This window comes from Narcine bancroftii, chromosome 2 (assembly GCF_036971445.1).
Source record: "Narcine bancroftii isolate sNarBan1 chromosome 2, sNarBan1.hap1, whole genome shotgun sequence".
Classification (NCBI taxonomy): Eukaryota; Metazoa; Chordata; class Chondrichthyes; order Torpediniformes; family Narcinidae; genus Narcine; species Narcine bancroftii.
The window spans coordinates 277,872,020-277,892,889 of NC_091470.1; the positions used below are offsets into that span (position 1 = coordinate 277,872,020).

At 38.1% G+C, this 20,870-nt stretch overlaps 1 protein-coding gene across 19 annotated transcripts in view; it reads right to left on the reverse strand.

Annotated features, from left to right (window-relative positions):
* bbs9 (Bardet-Biedl syndrome 9) overlaps nucleotides 1-20,870 on the reverse strand; it is a 516,876-nt gene that overhangs the window by 468,286 nt on the left and 27,720 nt on the right. For all 19 annotated transcript variants that reach the window (XR_011352170.1, XR_011352169.1, XM_069921046.1 and 16 more), the window contains exon 5: nucleotides 2,338-2,402. Coding sequence is in view for 17 of the 19 variants with exons in the window: in XM_069921046.1 (XP_069777147.1) it covers nucleotides 2,338-2,402 (65 nt within the window). In the remaining 2 variants the exon portion in view is untranslated. The remainder of the gene's footprint in view (nucleotides 1-2,337; nucleotides 2,403-20,870) is intronic.

The following is a 20,870-nucleotide window of genomic DNA, read 5'->3' on the forward strand; positions in this document are numbered from 1 at the left end:
ATTTTATGACGCCTTGAATAGTCCCATCATTCCCCAGGGGTCGATATTGACCACTTTGAAGAGCCCTAATCTTAGGTCATTCTTGGCTTGAAAACATCTCACATTGCTTGGCAACTGTACAGCAAAGCCTAGCAGCAAGGCCCTTTCCTTTCTCCAAAAATGTTTAATCCATTATGCACCTTGGGGCCCACCCTTATTAATTATTTTAGTCCATGGCCCCCCCCTTAAGTGTGCATTGACCCCCAGGGATACCCCCATTGAGAATGGTTGATCTAAACCAAACATCAAGCCTTGCAGAACACCACTATCATTGGCAACTAGCCAGAAAAGATCCTCTTTATTCCCACTTTCTGCCTTCCACCAGTCAGCCAATCTCTGATCCATGCTAGTGCACTAAGTTTCCGATTATCCAAAACGCACTTTACTGAAATTCTCAGTTATCTGCAAAAATTTTCGGCAGTGACACGAGGTCACAAGTTGGAAAAATGTTTTTTTTTTAACCTGCCGTACTCAAGTGGGACTCCGACATACCGTTCGCGTCATTTTGAATCCAACAGTGTACTCAAGTACACTGTTATTGCATTTTGAATGTTGTTGCATTAATCTTATTTTTGTAAGCGGAGATCACATTTTTTTTGGTAAGAATGAAACTTTATTTCATGTTTTAAAAACTTTTTCTTTGTTGTTTTAAATATTATGCTGATGCTACTGTGCTGGGATTGGAGCGGGGACTTCAGGCTCCCAGGCAGGTCCAGTGATGGCGGTGGGGAGATGTTGCGGAGATCTGAGCAGAGACCTCGGCCTCCTGGGTAGGTTCGGCGATGCGGTGGGGAAATGTTGGAGATCTGAGCAGGGACCTTGGGCTCCCGGGCAGGTTCGGCGATGGGGACAGGGGAGGTGTTGGGGGTCAGAGTGGGGATCTCGGGCTCCCAGGCAGGTTCAGCAATGGTGGTGGGGAGGTGTCGGGTATCAGAGCAGGGACCTTAGGCTTCCGGGCAGGTTCAGCAACAGCAGTGGGGGGGTGTCAGGGATCGGAGCGGGGGCCTCAGGCTCCTGGGCAGGTTCGGCAATGGCGGTGGGGAAGTGTTAAGGGTTGGAGCAGGGACCTCGGGCTCCGGGGCAGGTTCAGCGATAGTGGTGGGAAGATGTTGGGATCAGCAATGGCTAATACAAGTATTCTGCTGTTTAAACTGAGCTGCTTAAAGCCATTTTTCAGATATCCAGAAAATGCAGTTAACCGATACACATCCGGTCCTGAGCGTTGCAGATAATCGGAAACTTTATGTACCTTTCCCATAATACCATCGGCTCCTATCAAGTGTGCATCTTGTCAAAAGTCTTCTGAAAACCAAGAAAACAACATGCTCTGATGCTCCTTTTCTTCCTCTAGAGTTCTAACAGATCTGTCAGGCAGGAATTCTACAGCATTCTATGCTTTGAGAAATTAGATCATACATCACCAAGGAGCTCTTGAAATTCCACAAAGAAAAGTAAATTAGGTGGTTCATAGATGTTGGCAGCCACCATCTCAAAGACTTCAGCTTCAACCATAACCTTTATATGATCATATATTAAAAATGGTTAAGGTTTTGTATTTTATTTACCTGAAGATTACCTGAACAACAAATTTCGTGAGCATAAATTCTGATTCTGAATTCTGATTCTGGGACAGAATTTCTAGTATAGATATATCCAGAAATGCAAGGTTAGGGTAAAAAGCAAATACCTGACACAAAAATGTTGAGGAAATTTGGGTCAAGCAGTCATATATAATTACAATATCCCCAAAAAGTCCTGGTTCTTTTATGCCTGCTTATCAATCCCAGCCCTCAATTGCATTGTTACTTATTTTAACAGCTCCACCTCAGGGCGATAAAACCACACTTGAAAGATTCCCACAATTAAACTGCCTCAAAACAGATGCAAGATATAACAGATTTAAGGCATTTCAAAACTCCAATTTGGAGCTTTGATTTCTTTTGAGTTTTCTTTGAGTTCTCCCCACTAAGGCCTGCCCTGTAGTTTCTGGTTAATAGACTACCATAGAGTCTAAATGAAAATTAGAAACAGGGATTGTTCGGCTAAGGGACTGTTGTGTGAGAAATCCGAGGCAACACTTTTACTTGATTTTACTATGGCAATATTTCATATGTTAAGGGATATCACTATTTTCAAAATTCTAGCACCTGAATTAAACCTGCAACTTTCACAAATTTAAGAATAGATCTTCACCAAATACAGTCAAAATTAATAGTGTGCATAAACAAAAATCAAGGACCTACAACAGAAAAATAAAATCACTCTCCCAAGCAAAGGATAAATTTGAGTATACAATACCTGAGATAGCATACACAGAAAGCTTTCTCGGATGTAAAACTGCCATGTGGAGGAGTTCTGTATCTCTGAAGAGTAAACAGAATAATCAAAGTACAACCAATCTGAAAGCAGCTACAAAATAACCAGCTCATAGTCAGCTTATAACCTTTTCAGAAAGAAAATCTAAATTAAATTCTGACTTTATCTGCAGTAAAACTTCACACTGATGCACAATTAATGTTCTTCTGCAAATCCATGATCATTGATGGTTACTTTTAATTCAGTATCTCTTGACTATGTAATTATCAATATTAATTTTTATTGCGAGCCACGTACGGGAAGTTCCATGGTCTTTGGGGAAATATATTACAACATCATACAAGGGCTTGAATAGCAAACTTGCAATCCAGTAAAAAATACAAATTAAAAACAAGAGTCATTTAAACTTTGTCACTGAACTAGCCATGAAGAAAAATACAAATTTCAACACTGCTTTGAATATGCTAATTTAACCATCCTTGAAAGATTTAGTATTGATTCCATTTTTTTTAAACTATCCATGGGACTAATGCCAACTCTAAAAAAGCAGCAGAATACAGTCTATTTCATCCTACTCCCGAATGCCCCTGACAAATCTTTAATATTTGTGTTGTTTTTGCATCTGAACATTAGAGAATAGCATGGCATCCATCCCATTTGAGAAATGAGAATACATAGATAAAATGAGGCAAATGTTGCTATTCTCTAGTCATTTTGTAGTGATTACACCTCATGGCAAGCTGCCCACATTATCTGGGAAGTTAACACAATGGTGTGAAGACATTCCACGTGATTTTGGTTCACTTTGGAACATACAGTCTGGAAGGACAATGAAAGGAAAGTAAACATCAACTTTCAAAAAGGCGTGTGGGGGTGTGTGTTCCACGTGATGTTAGACTGATAATCCCTGATCTCCCCGAAAAAGTTGAGAAAAAGTGACAAAAAAGACTATAAAAGTTACAGAAAGTATAAGAAAGAACTGTCTAAAAACATACAGAAGACATTAATATCCCACTGAAAAAAAGATAAAGGCCTTACTGCAATACAAGAAATGGAGCAAGAAAAAGAAGAGAGGCCTATCTTGAGCAAGGATCCTGGAGCTGCCCGCAGGGTAATATCCAAAGGAGAGACGCCAGAAGCCGGGAAGACCTTGGACACTGCTGCACAAGGCCTCCTCCAACAATGGCTGCCGACATCAAGTGAAGAAGTAACTCAGCGCATGCGCAGAGCATATAAAAAGGCGGAGGAATTTTAAGAAAAGATACAAGATACTCACAGCTCCAGCGATTAAGAGGAGGACCTGGAAAACCAAAGACTAAGAATGATCTACAATCAAGAAAAAAGTAGAGAAAGGTGCAGAAGTTTCTTTATCTTCTGTGGAAATGAAGTAATTTTTAGATTCTTTTGACAATCTATGGAAATATTAATCGATGAAGTAAGAAAGAATGGTGACAAGATTGAAAGATTAATGCAACAAGTTGACACGAGATTTGAAATAGTGGATAGGAAAATTAAAGGAAATTAATTCCAGATTCAGAATATTAAAGATCAAATAAAGAAAATACAAGCAGAAGCTGCTGCAAAGAACAATCAGTTAATGCAAAAAATAGACATTTTGGAAAATTTTAGTAGACGCATTGTTGGATTTAAAGAAGGTGATGAAGTTAACATATGAAAAAAATTCTGCAACGTGGGTCAGGCCAAATTTCAAGGAGATTTGGAGATAGAAAAGCCCAGAGGGCACTGAAAGTTTTAGCATGGCAATTGAAGACAGAGCAATTATTGAGAACAATAATAGTCATCTTACTTATAAAACACAGGGTATTAATGATGTTTTTATGAAATTTTATAAGAAATTATATCAATGGGAATCTTTAAAGGACGTTGATAAAATAGATGAATATTTATCACAAATTATATTGCTGGAATTAAATACTGAGGAAAAGACTGAATTATCAAACTCTTTTGATTGATACAGAAATATGACATATTGATGTCTTTACCAAATAATAAGGCTCCATGAGAGGATGGTTTCTCTCCAGAGTTTTATAAAGAATTCAAAGAGTTACTGATCCCTATATTTATGGTATTGCCAGATCAAATGAATGACTCCTGTGATTTACAGAAGTCATTTAAAACAGCATTAATAAGTCATTCCAAAAAAAAGGGAAGGATCTTTTGCTTCCATCTTTATACATACCAATATCATTATTGAATACAGATTTAAAAGTTTTCCCTAAATTATTAGCTAATAATTAACTAAATGTTTACCTAAATTGATAAATATGGACCAAATAGGTTTCATCAAGAATAGAAGATCAGCCAATAATATTGTTAAGTTTTTAAGTTTATTAAATGTAACTCAAAAAAGAATAATATCATCAGTAGCCTTGGCTTTAGATGCAGAAAAAAATTGATAGATTAGAATGGGACTATTTATTTAAAGTATTGAAGATTTTTGGAATTCCAACAAATTTTATAAATTGGATAGGGTATTATATAATCACCCAAAGGCTAAAGTAGCTACAAATAGACAAATATCAAAACCTTTCTCATTGGAAATATCATCTGGACAAGGCTGTCCATTATCACCTTTTTTAGAACCTTTAGCAGAGGTGATGAGATAATTAGATTAAGGGCTTCAAGATAGAAGATAAAGAACATCAAATTAGTCTTTTTGCAGATGATGAAATATTACATCTTACAAACACTGAAATTTCATTAAAACATAAATGTATGATTGGTGGAGTATGTTAATATCAGGTTATAAAGTAAATATTGATAAAATGTGAAGTGGTGACAATGATTGAGACTGATTATACTCAAATTAAGAAAATTACAAAAATTAAAAGACAGAAGGAGGTGGTTGGATATTTAATATCGATAAGAATTTGAATAATTTATTTAAACTAAATTATATACCTTTATTGAAGAAAATTAAAGAAGATTTAATAAGATGGAAGAATTTATCAATTTCTTTAATAGGAAGGATAAATTGTGTGAAGATTAATATTTTTCCTAGAATACAATATCTATTCCGATTATTAACAATTTCTATACCAACAATGTCTTTTCAATATTTAAATAAAAATGTAAGAAAATTTATTTGGCAAGACAAAATGCCTAGGATGGCATTGGAAAAATTAACATGGAAATATGATCGGGAGGTGGGGGGGGGGGGAGATGGGACTACAAATGCCTAATTTTAAAAATTTTTATAAAGCATTCTTGTCCTCCAGTGTGGGTATAAATTAAAATGAATAAAATAAGATAAAATAATTCTGAACATATTTTGTATAAATGGCATGAAAGACTTTTGAAAGGGAAGATAGATACACCAATTTTGAAACAAATACTTGAAGTTTGGAATAAAATCCATGTAGAAAGAGGAATGAAGAATTACCAAATAGCCAAAATGTTATTAAAAGAAAATTCTTTAATTCTTTTAACAGTTAATAATTCATTTTATGATATTTGACATAACTGTGGAATAAAAAGGATAAAGGATTGTTTTTTGGGTTTTTTTTTTTTACTTTTGACCGATTGAAAGACAAGTATAATATACCAAATAATGCTATTTTATCCTATTATGAACTTAAATCATATTTAAAAAGAAAGTTAGGATTAAATTTTAGATTACTTGAACAAAGTCAATTTGAATATTTAATGACTGATAATTTAATTAAAAGATTTATTACTAATATGTATAGAAAATTGCAAGAGATTATGCAGAAAAAATCTATTTAAATCTAATTTGAGATGGGAAAGAGATTTAAGTGTACAAATCCACGAAGAAGTATGGTCAAAACTATGTTATGAAAGTATAACTAACACAATCAATGTTAGATATCAATTGGTACAATTTAATTTTTTTTTACACCAATTATACTCCACATAAATTACATGGACTTATTTCAAATTGCTCTGATCAATGCTTTAGATGTAATAAAGAGGTAGGAACCTTTTTATATGCAGTATGAAAATGTGAAAAAGTAGAAAAACTTTGGGAAGATATTAGTATTTTACTGGGACAAATTTTGAAGATACAAGTTCTGAAAGATTCAAAAATATTTTTGCTAGATGATATTCATAATTTGAAGTTACATATTATCATAGGAAGGTTCTAAGTGTAGCAATAGCAATAACAATGAAATGTATAGCGGTAACATGAAATTAAACAATAGTGTGGGGTTGAATAGATGGCAAATAGAATTACAAAAATTTATACCATTAGAGAAAATAACCTATAATTTATGGAGTCAACCAGAAAAATTTTATAAGATTTGGAAACCTTATATGGATTTCATTGGTAAGAACTCATCTGCTACTCCTACTCCAGCTCACCCTAGTTAATTTAGAGGTTTAAGATTATATTTGCAAATTTGTAATTTAATTAATCAATGAATGATATGTGATAAATCCAGGTAGCCTTTTTACTTTTTTTCCTACCTTTTTGGGGAGGGAAGGGGGAAGAAAATATAAAATTATGTATTCTTTTTGCATCATTTTATTACTCTGTATGATTATGGATAAGCTTCTTGTATTTGTCATTGATGCAAATGAAAAATAAAATTTCAAAAAAAAACTTTCTAAAGGGAATTGGTTAAAGAGCAATGAAGACAGTGTGTGGGGAGAGAGACTAATTAGCTATCTAAATAATTGGGATGGATACGATCAGCCCAAAGGGCTCTGTTACAATGATTCTATTATCATTCCCCACTCCTATAAAATTTAATTCCTAACCTAACATCCTCATTTCACTGTGCCCAGAGCCCAGTCTGAAAAGATCATTTGCATCTGACTCTGCCAGAAAAAGGCCCAAGGGGGCAACATTATTATCTCTTAAGTGTCTCTAAACTAAGGTCTGGCTCTACTCCAGTTTTGAGTTCTGAGGTGGCTTACAAGGCCAATGAGGGGATCACAAGCTCCACTAAAATGCTCAATCCCCACTTTGAACGCCCTTGGATCCTAATGTACCAGGAATCATTAGGAATATTGGACTTCCAAGATTTAAGCACATCCTTTCAACTTGACTATATGCTGGGTAAACTTTATCCCCTGTATACTTGAATGAAATGTGCTTTGGGGTATGCAAATTACTGTCCAATGTAGCCAACTGAGAGCAAGAAGAGTCTCAGTTCTGGAAGAGATCAGTGACATGGTTTGTTTATCCTTCCAGTTAATCTGCAGGAATTTGTTAAGATATTGGGGGAAATAATTCAATACATGGCAAAGGAGCTGGTACAGAACAGCAGAAATAGAAGAGTCAGCTATCTGGCTTGTAGAGCCTGCTCTGCCATTCAATAAGATCATGATGGGTCCAGCTTTGGACTCAACTCCACTTACCTGCCTTTTCCCCTATAGCCCTTCATTCACCAACTATATAAAGATCCATTTTTCTGCACCTTGAATATATTTAATCAGGTAACCTTCACTGCTTCCTTCAACAAAGTGAAGTGTTTCATTGGGCTCGCTTCCAGGGCAGATGGAACATGCACAAGAGGGGCAGGTTACACCCAAACTGGAGGGGAGGTTTCCTAGTGCTACTCAGGAGGGTTTAAACTGAAGTGGCAACAATAGGAACAAGAGCAGTAAGTGGTGAAGTTGAAAGGATAGCAAGCATATTGGCGAATAAGTCTGTAAGGAAAGACAGGATGAGACAGGTGAATGATCAGCTGTAGTTGATTTGTTTTAATGCAAGGAGCAATATGAGTAAAGGAGATGAATCAGTGCCGAGAGTGATCACTATAGAAAAGGAAGAAGGGAGATGTGAGATCACTCTGTAGATGACAAAAATTGTGGAGAATGATCTGTTGGAAGGAGGCTGGTGGAGGATGAGGTGATGCTTATTCGTATAACTCCTGGTGGGATAAGACAAGGGCAGATGTAAAGGAAATGGAAAGGATGTAGTTGAGGGCTGAACTGAAAGCAGAAGAGAAGCTACATTTACTGAAGGAGGAGGCATCTGTACCTCTTGCTGAAGGTAGCAGTGAAGGGGTTGTGACCAGGGTGATGGGGGGTCCTTTATAATTTTGGCTACCTTCTTGCCATAAATGCAATCAATGGATGGGAAGGTGGAGCATGTGATGGGCCTTACTACATTTGTTATCTTTTAGAGCCTTCTGCATTCCTTGGCAGTTGAATTCCCAAAGCAGGCAATGATGCAACCTGTCATGATACTTTCCACAGTGCACATGTAGAAACTTGACAGTTTCTAACAACATGCCAAATCTTCTCAGACATTAGAGGTATGCCTTCATCATGGATGTGCTGGTTCCAAGAAAGATCTTCTGAAACATGGACTTCAGGGAACTTTAAACATTCTAACCCTCTCTAACTCAATGTAGACATGAGTAGTCCCTCAGCCTCTCCTGCTTCAGTTTATCCTACTGTTTGAAAAGTATCGGGAGTGTAGGTTGATTGGGTGTAATGGCTCGTGGGCTGAAAGAGCCTATTACCATGCTGTATGTCAAAAACAAATGTCACTGATGTTTCTCAAACAGATTATTTTATGTCTGAGAGACTTCTCACAAACAGCTCCAAATCTGCAGTACTTGATTTTGTGGATCATTGTGGACACCCCTCTCTGTAACTGGATCCCAACTTCCTGACAGCAAGTCTGTCTGGGTTGGTAGGAGAACGTCAAGCACCATCACACTGAGCACTGGAGCACCTCAAGGCTGTGTACTCAGTCACTCCTGTTCGAGCTACTGACTAGATTGCCAGATCCAACTTCAGTGTCATCAAATTTGCAGATGACACAACAATAGTTGGCCTCATCACCAACAACGATGAGCCACACTACAGAGAAGAGGTGGAAAATCTTGTGAAATGGTGCAATGGTAACCTGAGTCTCAATGTGGTCAAGATGAAGGAGATGATCATGGACTTCAGGAGGACCAAGAATAACCACCCTTCACGACCCATCAACAATTCTGTAGTAGAGAGAGTGAAAAGCACCAAGTTCCTTGGAATTCACTTAACTGGTGACCTATCATGGACACTCAACATCTCCTCATGTGTCAGGAAGCCACAACAGTGAATGGACTTCCTGAGAAGACTGGCGGACAAGGCTACCAGGCACCATTAAGTCAACCTTCAATAGGAGCTCTATTGAGAGCATCCTGGCTGGCTGATTCAGTGTGGTACGGTTGTAGCAGAAAAATGGGTTGGAGGTCAATACACAGGACCATAAGAGTGCCAGAGAGGATCAATGGAGTCTCCCTCCCCATCCCATTGATGTGAACTTGCAGGATTGCTGTCTGAAGATGGCATGGAAAATAATTGAGGACCCTTTCCACCCTGCACAACGCATCTTTCAGCTACTCCCACTGCGGAAGAGATACAGGACTATCAGAGCCACCAGGCTGAGGAACAGCTTCTTCCCAATGAAAATGTTGAACGACCAAAGGAACTGTTGACACTAACCATCTGAGACTCTCATATTCACAAAACAATATTTATTTGTATAGATGAAATACTTAACCTGCATTGTATGGTTTGCTTGTATAAATGTGTGTTATGTCTGGTTGTGTGCCTGCACGTTTTGCACTGAGAACACTGTTTCATTGGGTTGACAATAAACTTGACTTGATTTCAGTTTTATTCCTTTTATTTCAAACATTCATATAACTGGTTGCTGTAAAAATTAAACAAACGAAGAATTACTGGGAGATCTCAGCAGGACAGACAGCCTCCATGGGTAGAAATGGTCAGTCACATTTCAAGTCAAAACAATGAACTGAAATAAAAAGGTGAAGTTTCAAAAGTGAATGGGGAAAGACACTGTGGAGGGGCACAGAGGTTACAGAGTATGGAACAGAAGGTGTTGAAGGTGGAAAGACAGTTAGAGGGAAAAACACTAGGATGGGGAGGAAAAGGAAAGTTGGAGAGAATGGGGATTGGGGAAAAGTACAGTAGGTAAAGAAATTGAAACAGTGGAATCAAAAGGGGGTGGGAGTGACCTAAAATTGTAAAAATAAATGTTTGTGCCATTAGGTTTAAGCTGATCAGGAGCTCTAAAAAATGTTGATAACTACTTAGGATAAAATTAAATAGAGATACATCAACAATTGGAAGTGATGCCTTTGCACTGGCTGCTTTTCTAAAGGAGTTCGTTTATCAATATGCTGTGATTTCAAGCAATGAACAATGCACAAATGTTTTCAATTCCAAACCAATTTAGTTGCAAAGCAGCAATTTAAATGTGCCCAGCACTTAGGCAAAGATTAGGCAGAGTTCCTTGACAACATCTAAGTAACGGTTTCAGTGAAATGGCTCCCTCTGCTGATCCAAAATGCACTGTGCATCTCACTGTGTTGAACTCTGCAACCAAACGTAGATTACACCATACCTCATCTATTAACACAACCCAAAAATCAAAACAGTCCAAGCAACTGCTTACAGCAGATTGACTTTGATATCTCTTGCCCAAGATACTGAAACATTAATTCAAATATCAAGTTGTCAGTCAGAACCAGTGCACACGCTTTGTGGGGTCAGTGTGGTTATCATCACCTTCAGTCTTTTGCAGTATTCAGCAGAAATAATGAGCAATGGAAATTACCTTATTACCCCAAAGAGTGATGTCAAGGCTGGGATGGGAGGTGAAGACTTCTACACAATCACCATCATTAAAGAGGTAGTACTAAGCAAACAAGTAGGCCAAAAGGGAGATGTCACTTGGTTCTGATGGAATCCATCTCATGATATTGAAAGTGGCAGAAGGTATAGTAGATTTGTTGGTAGTAATTTACCAAAATTTACTGGATTCTGGACAAATTCCAGCAGATTGTAACAGCAAATATAAAGCCATTTAAAAGAAGTGGACAAAAGGCAGTAACTATAGGGCAGTTAGCTTCATGTCTATAGTTGAGAAAATGCTTGAAACTATCATAAAGAAAGAAATAGCAAGACATCTTGATAAAAATTATAAAGATGCAGAGTTGGGGGTAAAATATTAGCATGGATAGAGAACTGATTAACCAATAGAAGGCAGTGAGTTGGGATAATTGTTTCTCTGGTTGGTAGTGGTAAATGGAGTGCCATAGGAATTGGTGCTGAGTCCATAACAGTCCACAATACACATAAATGATCTGGAGGGGACCAAGTGTAGTGCATCTAAATTTGCTGATAACATTAAATTGAGTGGAAAAGCAAACTGTGTAGAGAACAGAGAATCTACAGAGAAAATATAGTTAGGTTGGTGGGCAAGGGTCTGGCAGATAGACTTCAGCATCAGTAAATGTGTGGTCATTCACTTAGGAAGATAGTAACTCAGATTATTATTTGAATAGTAAAAAAAAACTGCAGTATGCTGTTGAGCAGAGACCCAAAAGTGTTTGTACATGAACTACAGAAAGGTGATTCAGGTAATCAAAAAGACAAATGAGAATGTTGCTCTTCATTGTTAGAGGGATTGAATTTAAGAGCAAGATGGTTCTGCTACAGGGTTCACATCTAGAGTACTGCACATAATTCTGGTCTCCTTACTTACTAGCTTTGGAGGCTATGGTGAAGAGTCTCACCAGGTTCATTCCAGAAGTGAGGGGGGTTAGTTCATGACAAGAGATTAAATAGCCTGGAGTTCTTTGGATCTTTAAAGGATGAGATAGGGTAGAGGGAAAAGACCATATTTACTGACCAGTACAGGGATGAATGGCCAAAGGCATTACAACAGTGGGCTGTTGACGATGGGCTTGAGGGAACCAGGTATTTGGGACTGAGATTCATAAGATTGCCACTGGCAACAGGGCTCCTCAGGTGCTGACAGCTTCTAAAGCATATTGGATGTTCAGAACAAAGATCTGAGGAGGGCCACTTGGATGTCTGGGGCACACTGCTAAAACAGACAGGAGGCTGTGTGGCTATGGAGGTTATAAAAACACAGGAGGTGGCAGGATTCATAAACACTCAATGTTTCTGAATTTCTTTCTCGCTTTGATAGTGACGCTGGACTGGTGGTGCCGCCTTTACAGAGCAAAGTAAACAAAATTGGAGTTTATCCAGCACTTTTGTGCACTGCACTAGAACCCAATATCTGCAGATTTTCTTGTTTACTACTAAAACAAATTATGTACTTTGTGTTCATAACAATAATTGAATCTTGAAATCTTGAATCTTATACTGTAAAATTATGAAAGGAATAGGAAGCAGGGAGGTCGTTTCGACCATCAGGTGAGACAAGAACTATGGGTCATAACTTCAAGATTCAGGGGAGTATATTTAAGACTGGAGGAGGAACTACATTTACCAGAGTTGTGAATCTGTGGAATTCTCTGCCAAGTAGTAAGGCTGCCTCATTAATGTATTTAGACACAGATAAATAGATTTTTAAACATAGAAGATTAAGGGCTACAGGGAACGGGAGGATACATAGAACTGAGTCCATAGCCAAATCAGCCATGATCTCATTGAAAGATGGACCAGACTATTTCTGCTCCTATTTCTTATGTTCTGAACTGAAACAAAATCAGAAATGCTGAGAGATCTCAAGCTTCCTGCTGCATACCATTTTAATCATCATTGCTACTCTCCATTCTGACCTGCCTGTCTGTGTCCTGCTCTGTGCAATGGTGAGGGCCAAGGAAAACTTAAAGAACAACATCTTCCCTGCAGCCATCAGACTCCTGAATAAATCCCACATCAGTGTTCTCATCCTGCCCTTGTTTCATACTTTAGAAACTACTAAATATTTCCACAAAAATAAAAGGGGTCAAATGCTATTAAGCTCAGCATGCCACATTGTGTCTCTATTCGACACGATTCCACTCTCTACTCCAACCCTAACCTGTGCCACCCCTTTCACTGTTTCCCACACGTGACCATGACACTGTCCCCGCTTTCACCTTATCAGTTCATGCAGGTGTATTTTGAACTCCTGAGCATCATCTCCAATGAGCCACAGTGGTGACCAACCCTATGTAAAACATACATAGGCATGCAAGCACGACAGCACCTCACACCCCCTCCCCTCTGAGTCATACGAAGTGGTGAATGTTTGGATCTGTCCCGCCAAATAATGGTCTGCTGGGTTGATTGACCAGCCTCATCTCATCCAGTACTGAAGCAATGGCAGTGGTTTACAGGACAGGCTGAGGTCTTGTGCCTTCGCTGGTTCAGTGGGTGGTGTACTCAGCTGGTTCTTGACGCATCCTGGCTTTAAATAGTCAATAGATACAGTGTTAGCCTTTCTGTTGTGACAGATCACAAAATCTTTGGGCTGGCTTTGGATAACTTGGTAAGTAAGGGCCATCGTATGTTTGCTGAAGCGGACGGCAACACTGAAGGCCAGAACCCATCAGTCATCAAATGCCAGGGCGACTGTCTCTGCAGAGATGTTGGTAACTGGGATGGTTTCTTCCCATCTTGTTGTCCAATATTCACACATTAGCAAATGTTTACCCTCTAGATCAGGGGTGTCAAACTCAAATTCACGGAGGGCCAAAATTAAAAACTTGGACTAAGTCGAGGGCCGAACTAAATATTTATTGAAAATTTTCAACAACATCTGCATGTTTTCTCTTCTTTCAACATATGTAATGTTAAACTTTAGGATATAACTTTAGGAGGATAATGTTACAGGTCAGGAGTAGGTAGCTCAGGTTCACCCTTTGCTTGACCTGAGGGAAACCTATTTGGTCCCTGTGGAGATGTAGTCAGCATTCACAGGCTGTGTCCATTTTGGACTGCATCAGGACTCAGCATTTCCTGCTCACTCCTCAGGTTCTAGGCCTCTATTCACCCTCGACCCACCATCCCTCTACCTGACCAGTCCTTTACCCAACCTCTACTCACCCCTCACTCCACTCGCTCTGCCTCTACCCACCCCATCCTATACACGCCCCTCTACTGCCTCTCCCCTCAACCTGTTCCTCCCTCTACCCATCTCTCACCCTCTAATCACCCCTCCCCTACTCGCCCTGCCCCTCCCCTTTTACCTCTTCCCTATCCACCCCTCCTTCTACTCATCCCTCCCTCTAACTGCCCCTCGCACCACCATAACTTCCCCTACCCATTACTCCTCACCTACACCCTCTGCCCACCCCTGCTTACCCACCCACTCAGGCCCAGCGCGCTGCCGATCAGCCTTTGCGGACAGCCACCATCTCTCTCTTCACGTGCAGGGCCGAACCAGCCGTCCCTGGGGTCCGCGCGGATGCAAGCGCTGAAGGCCGTGGCGACCGGGAGAAGTTCGCTCGCGCTGTGGAAGGGCCGTCCGGTGCCAGTCGCGCGGGGCTGGCGCTGCCCGGGGGCCGTGCGCAGCCTGCCATGTCCGTCGCACCGACAGGAAATCACAGGTGCTTGCCAATCCGCTGCACCACTCGACAGGTGGGAGAAGTGACTGGTTGTGCGGGGAGCCTTCCAACTAGCTTGCTGGCTGATGACATCGACAGACTTCTCGTGTTACAATTTCTCGTGTTACAATGGGGAAGGATGTGCAATGAAGGGGGAGAATGGTGGGGGTGACATTACCAAAAAACAGCATCGGCTCTCGCTGCAGGGCGGGCCACCTCTAATACATTTTTGAAATGATCTTGCGGGCCAAATATAATTATATCACGGGCCAAATTTGGCCCGCGGGCCAGAGTTTGACATGTGTGCTCTAGATGGTGGAGGTGGACTGAACAGATCAAGGTGGACATATTCAAAATGAGAATCTGGGTCAGGAAAATCTCCAAGTGGGTTTTTGGTGTGTCTGCAGACGTTGGAATGCTGATATGGCAAGCATGTCTTTTCCCATAGTCCGACATCATGCTTAATGCATGACAGGTGAAATGATCAGTAACCAGCTAGATCATTGCTTTTTTTGCCTGGATGGGAGAGGTTGTGGAGTGCACTGAAGACTTCCCAATGCATTGCCACAGGCACCAAGGGTCTTGGCTTGCTGGTGGATGTGTCAGACTCTGTTGACCCACCTGAGTTGCCAATGCGCAAGTTTTCAAGTCTGAGACTTGTATTGTTCTGGCATTACTGGATGAGCTTGGGATCAATATGTTGTGCAAAAGTCATTGCATTAAAATCAACAGATGTTGCAGTGTAAACAGCCTCCACTTCCAGTCTGAATAGGTCAATGGAAACAGAATTCAATTTCCCGTGGATGTGTCTGGTGTCACTGGAGAATTGCAGGATGGAATCCAAGTGATGGATTTCCTGCGGAGAATAGTGCGTGCTTTGTAGAGGTTAAAACCTTGTGTTTATGATTTATGGTTGTTTTATGACTTTTCCTTCAATTGTTTTTGTAGAGTTACCATAGTTACTATGACATCATATGTCGTAATATCCGAGCGGACGAGGAGCTCATTCTCATTATTGGAAGAACCATGGAAGGAGAGTAAGCTCACTCGAGAAACTTTTCTTTGAATTTATTATTATTATTCATCATCATCATTATTCGTCATCATTATTCGTCATCATTATTCGTCATCATTATTCGTCATCATTATTCGTCATCATTATTCGTCATCATTATTCGTCATCATTATTCGTCATCATTATTCGTCATCATTATTCGTCATCATTATTCGTCATCATTATTCGTCATCATTATTCGTCATCATTATTCGTCATCATTATTCGTCATCATTATTCGTCATCATTATTCGTCATCATTATTCGTCATCATTATTCGTCATCATTATTCGTCATCATTATTCGTCATCATTATTCGTCATCATTATTCGTCATCATTATTCGTCATCATTATTCGTCATCATTATTCGTCATCATTATTCGTCATCATTATTCGTCATCATTATTCGTCATCATTATTCGTCATCATTATTCGTCATCATTATTCGTCATCATTATTCGTCATCATTATTCGTCATCATTATTCGTCATCATTATTCGTCATCATTATTCGTCATCATTATTCGTCATCATTATTAGTCATCATTATTCGTCATCATTATTATTCATCATTATTATTCATCATTATTATTCATCATTATTATTCATCATTATTATTCATCATTATTATTCATCAGTATTATTCATCAGTATTATTCATCAGTATTATTCATCAGTATTATTCATCAGTATTATTCATCATTATTATTCATCAGTATTATTCATCAGTATTATTCATCATTATTATTCATCATTATTATTCATCATTATTATTCATCATTATTATTCATCATTATTATTCATCATTATTATTCATCATTATTATTATTCATTATTAATCATTTATTATCATTTTAATTTCTTTATATTTCTTTGAAGTTGAATATAGTTATCATTGTTTTACTCATTGTTATGAACTGCAAAGCTATGAAAATGTTTATTCGCTTTTATCAACAAAAAATTAAAGCTATTTACAGCTGCAATTACGAAGTTTGATTTATTTGGATGAATCAGATACAATTCAGAACATCAAGGCCTACTTTCCTTGGAAGATAATATGTTTGAGATTGGGAAATATTAGAAGCTGGGAAATGTCATCTACAATTTATTAAAAGAAAAGTGTTTTATAAAATTGTGAATTTGGTTGGAAGAAAGAAGTTAAGATTTAAAGAAAGTCTGTTAGAAAATTCTAGAAGCTTCTATGAGAACATCTCTGGAATTGTACAGTTAGACCATGTCTGTCTGACTTCAGGCACCTGTAACCATGAAAAAGAGATAAAGCTCTGATTTGCGGAAGCAAGGAGCCATTGGCAGGAAGCCTAGATTCTGTGTTCTATAAACAACTGATATCGCAGCAAGTCTACAGAGCACAAAACTAAGAAATACTCTTAAAAGAACCATGCAAAATAAAAATTTGTTTACCATTCCAAGAAGAAGCCAGGCTGCAGTGTGAAGAATTCAAGATAGAGAAGTCTTGTTGAGCTAAAGTCCTCGAGCAAACAGCTCCTCTCACAGAACTGTCTGACCATGAGTAAGACAGCAAGGCAGATGGAAAAGGCTTGGTGGAAGGTTGGAGTCGGTGACCAGAGAAAAAGCAGCTTCAACTACCAAGCAGGAAGAAGATTCCATTAAGCTATTGCAGACCTCAATGGCTGGTTTAGAGGTTAGTGGAACTGGAACAGATGAAGATGCATTGCAAAACCCCACTGGTGCTGTACTGAGCAAAATGCTGAAGATAGAGACTCAATCAGCAGTATCTGAATGTTCAGATGTGAATCCTGATGATAGTATTTCCAGTTATGAGTGTAGTAAGATCTTCAAAGTCTTCAAAGCTCAATATATGATCCTTTGGGAATGTTGGCACCAGTAGAATTAATAGCCTAGAAAATTCTGCAAGAATTGTACAAAAGAAAATTTGGATGGGATGAAGCTATACCAGATTCCATCACACAAGATTGGATGAATTGTATTGAGAGACTTAAAATATCAAAAAATTTTGAAGTCAACAGATGTTTTAAACCAACAGACTTTGGAATTGCCACATTTGCACAATTACACCATTTTACTGATGCAAGCGAAGGTACTGTCAGTTATTTAGTACTGCAGAATAACCAAGAACTAATACATTGTGGATTTGTAATGGGAAAATCTAGAGTGGCTCCATTAAAGCCAGTCACCATACCTTGAATGGAATTTACTGCCGCTACTATGGTGAGCTAATGGACAGAATATTAAGAAGAGAATTACAGATGGAGTTAGCAGATTCTGTGTTTTGATCTGATAGTACATCAGTGCTTAAATACAATAATTAAAAAAACCCATGAAGTTTCGTACTTTTGTGACTATCAAAATTAATGAGATCGAAAAGGTTTTGCATGTTAATCAATGGAGATGTGTTAAAACAGTGGATAATCTACCTGATATGGTTTCATGAGGATCAAAGGTTCAATCATTTCTGAAAAGAGCCAACACCTGGGTGTTCGGTTCTCAATTTCTTTCGCAATCTCAAGAATATTGGCCTCAAAATCCAGAAAAGTTAAAGGAAATTTTTAAGGAGGATGCAGAAATCCAAAACACTAATATGAATACTATTCAAATATCTAATGAGGAAGATCCGATTATTTGATTAATTTGCTATTATTCCTCGTGGTTTCATTTGAAAAAGGCAATAGCGTGGATTCTCAGATTAAAGGTTATGTTTTTACATCATATCAAGAAAGAAAATTTGAAGTCCTAAAGGAGCTGTTATCTGACAGTTGATCAATTGGAGAATGCTGAAGTAGAGATAATTTGTTTTTATCAAAGCAAAGCGTTTGATAATGAGATAGCAAAATTAAAGAAAAATCTGAATGTTACAAAGGCTAGTCGTGTTTACGAGTTAAATCCTATTCTTGTAAATTATGTATTGAGAGTAGGAGGAAGATTGGGAAAAGCAGTAATGCCAGAAGAAATGAAACATCCAATCATTATAACTAAAAAATTTCATACTTCTGAATTGATTATTCGACATATACATGAGGAAACAGGTCATGATGGATGTAATCACGTGTTATCAGAATTGCACCAGAAGTATTGAATACTTGGTGTTTTATCATTGATCAAAAGAATTATATCAAAATGTGTTATTTGGCAATGTGCAAATGCTAAACTTGGACAACAACAAAGAGCAGATTTACCACAAGCAGAGTTATGTCTGATGAATTCCTATTTACATATGTGGGAGTTGATTATTTTGGTCCTTTGCAAGTAAATCGAGGAAGAAGTGTTTAAAAGCAGTACGAAGCTATTTTTACCTGTTTGACTATGAGAGCAATTCATAATGAAGTTGCCTCATTGCTTGATACAGGCTCTTTTATCAATGTTCTTCAACATTTTATCACCAGGCGAGGTCAAGTGAAGGAATTATGTTCTGATAATGGATCTAATTTTACAGGAGCTCAAACAAAGCAATTCAAAATTGTAATCAACATCAAATTCATGATTCATTACTTCAAAAGGAAATTAATTAGATATTTAACCTGCCTACAGGATAACATCATGGTGGTGTGTGGAAAAGAATGATTAGATCAATCAAGAAATTTTTTTAATTCCATTTTGAATAATCAAATGCTGAATGATGACAATCTTCACACAGTGTTGTGTGAGATTGAAGCTGTTTTAAATGGTCGTCCAATAACTAAAATTTCTATCGATTCAAATGACATCGAATCATCTCTTACTTCTTAAATCTAAACCTTTAATGCCTCCAGGTCAATTTCAGAAAGAAGATATCTATGCAAGACGCAGATGGAGACAAGTGCAGATTTATTTTAGAAAAGATTGGTTAAAGAATATCTTTCAATATTACAAGAAAGACAAAAATGGTCTAACACTAAAAGCAATTTTGCATGTGGAGACATTGTAATTATTATGGATGATTCTACACCAGAAAATTCTTGGTTACTGGAGAAAATTGTGGAAACAGTTCCAGACAAAAAAGGTTTCATTCAGCAAGTGCAGATTAAGACTGGCTTCTTAAATTGACTTATTGCTAAAATCTGTCTTTTACAATAAGCAGAAAGTTTTGATTTTTAATTTGATATTTATATGACAGAGTATATAGATATATTTTTGGAAGATAAATTGGAAAAGGTTTGTTAGAGTAGGTTACATACAAACACTTTAAAACAGATCTTATTTAAAATACTGGAGCTCTACCCCATGCTAGACATATCAGCTACACAGCTTTTGCAAGAGATTTGAATAGTGCTCAAGAGACTTCACTAATGGACTGTTGTTTATAAAAGGCAACAGATGAAAGAGGATGTCAGAGCCGCTATATCTGGAAGAGAACTTGCTGTACTGAGAGGGTCATGTGGTTTTGCGAGCAAAGAGATTCAAACAGGCTTTCTCTCAGAGAGAGAGAGAGAGAGAGACACACACACACAGAGATCACTTGTACAGTGTTACAGCCAGCAGATAGCAGTTGGGACTGGAACAGAACAACCTGGAAAGCTTATGAAAAGTCCCCTACTTGGAAGATGGCCTGGTCAAAGCCTTTGTGGATCATGCAAGAGGAGAGGACTGGCTGTCTAATGTTTCATTTGGAATAAGAGAAACAAAAAGGAACTCTCTGATGACCTGAAAGAAAGAGGTTATCACCTGGAGAACCCAAAGGGGGCAAGTTTTGTCAGAAAGACTCTGAAGTGGCTGATTAAAAAGGAACAACAAATCTCTCTCTGAAAACCAACAAGAACCTTCCTGAGTGGTAACCATTTACCTTTCAAGCACCAAAGCCTGGTGAACTTTATAAATGTTAAATTCTGTGCACAATATAAGAAATGCCTGCAACCAGTGAACTTGGAGGAGTGAGAAGTGAGATTGGACTGTGAACCAAATAACTTTTCTGAACTTACACACATTACATACATGTGTGCTTAGAGAAGGTGGTTAAGTTAGGTTAGTTAATAGAGACAAGTTAAAGTTTGATTCTATTTTCATGTTTAAAGATAATTAAAAGCAACTTTTGTTTAAGTAACCACTTAGTGAATCTCTATTGCTGCTGGGTTTTGGGGTCCTCTGGGCTCATAACACTTATCATATTTACTTTTGTATCTGTAATAGTAATTATTATGTATGTCATTAATTTTTATTATAGTAATTAGGGGCTGGAATGTAGAGGTTAA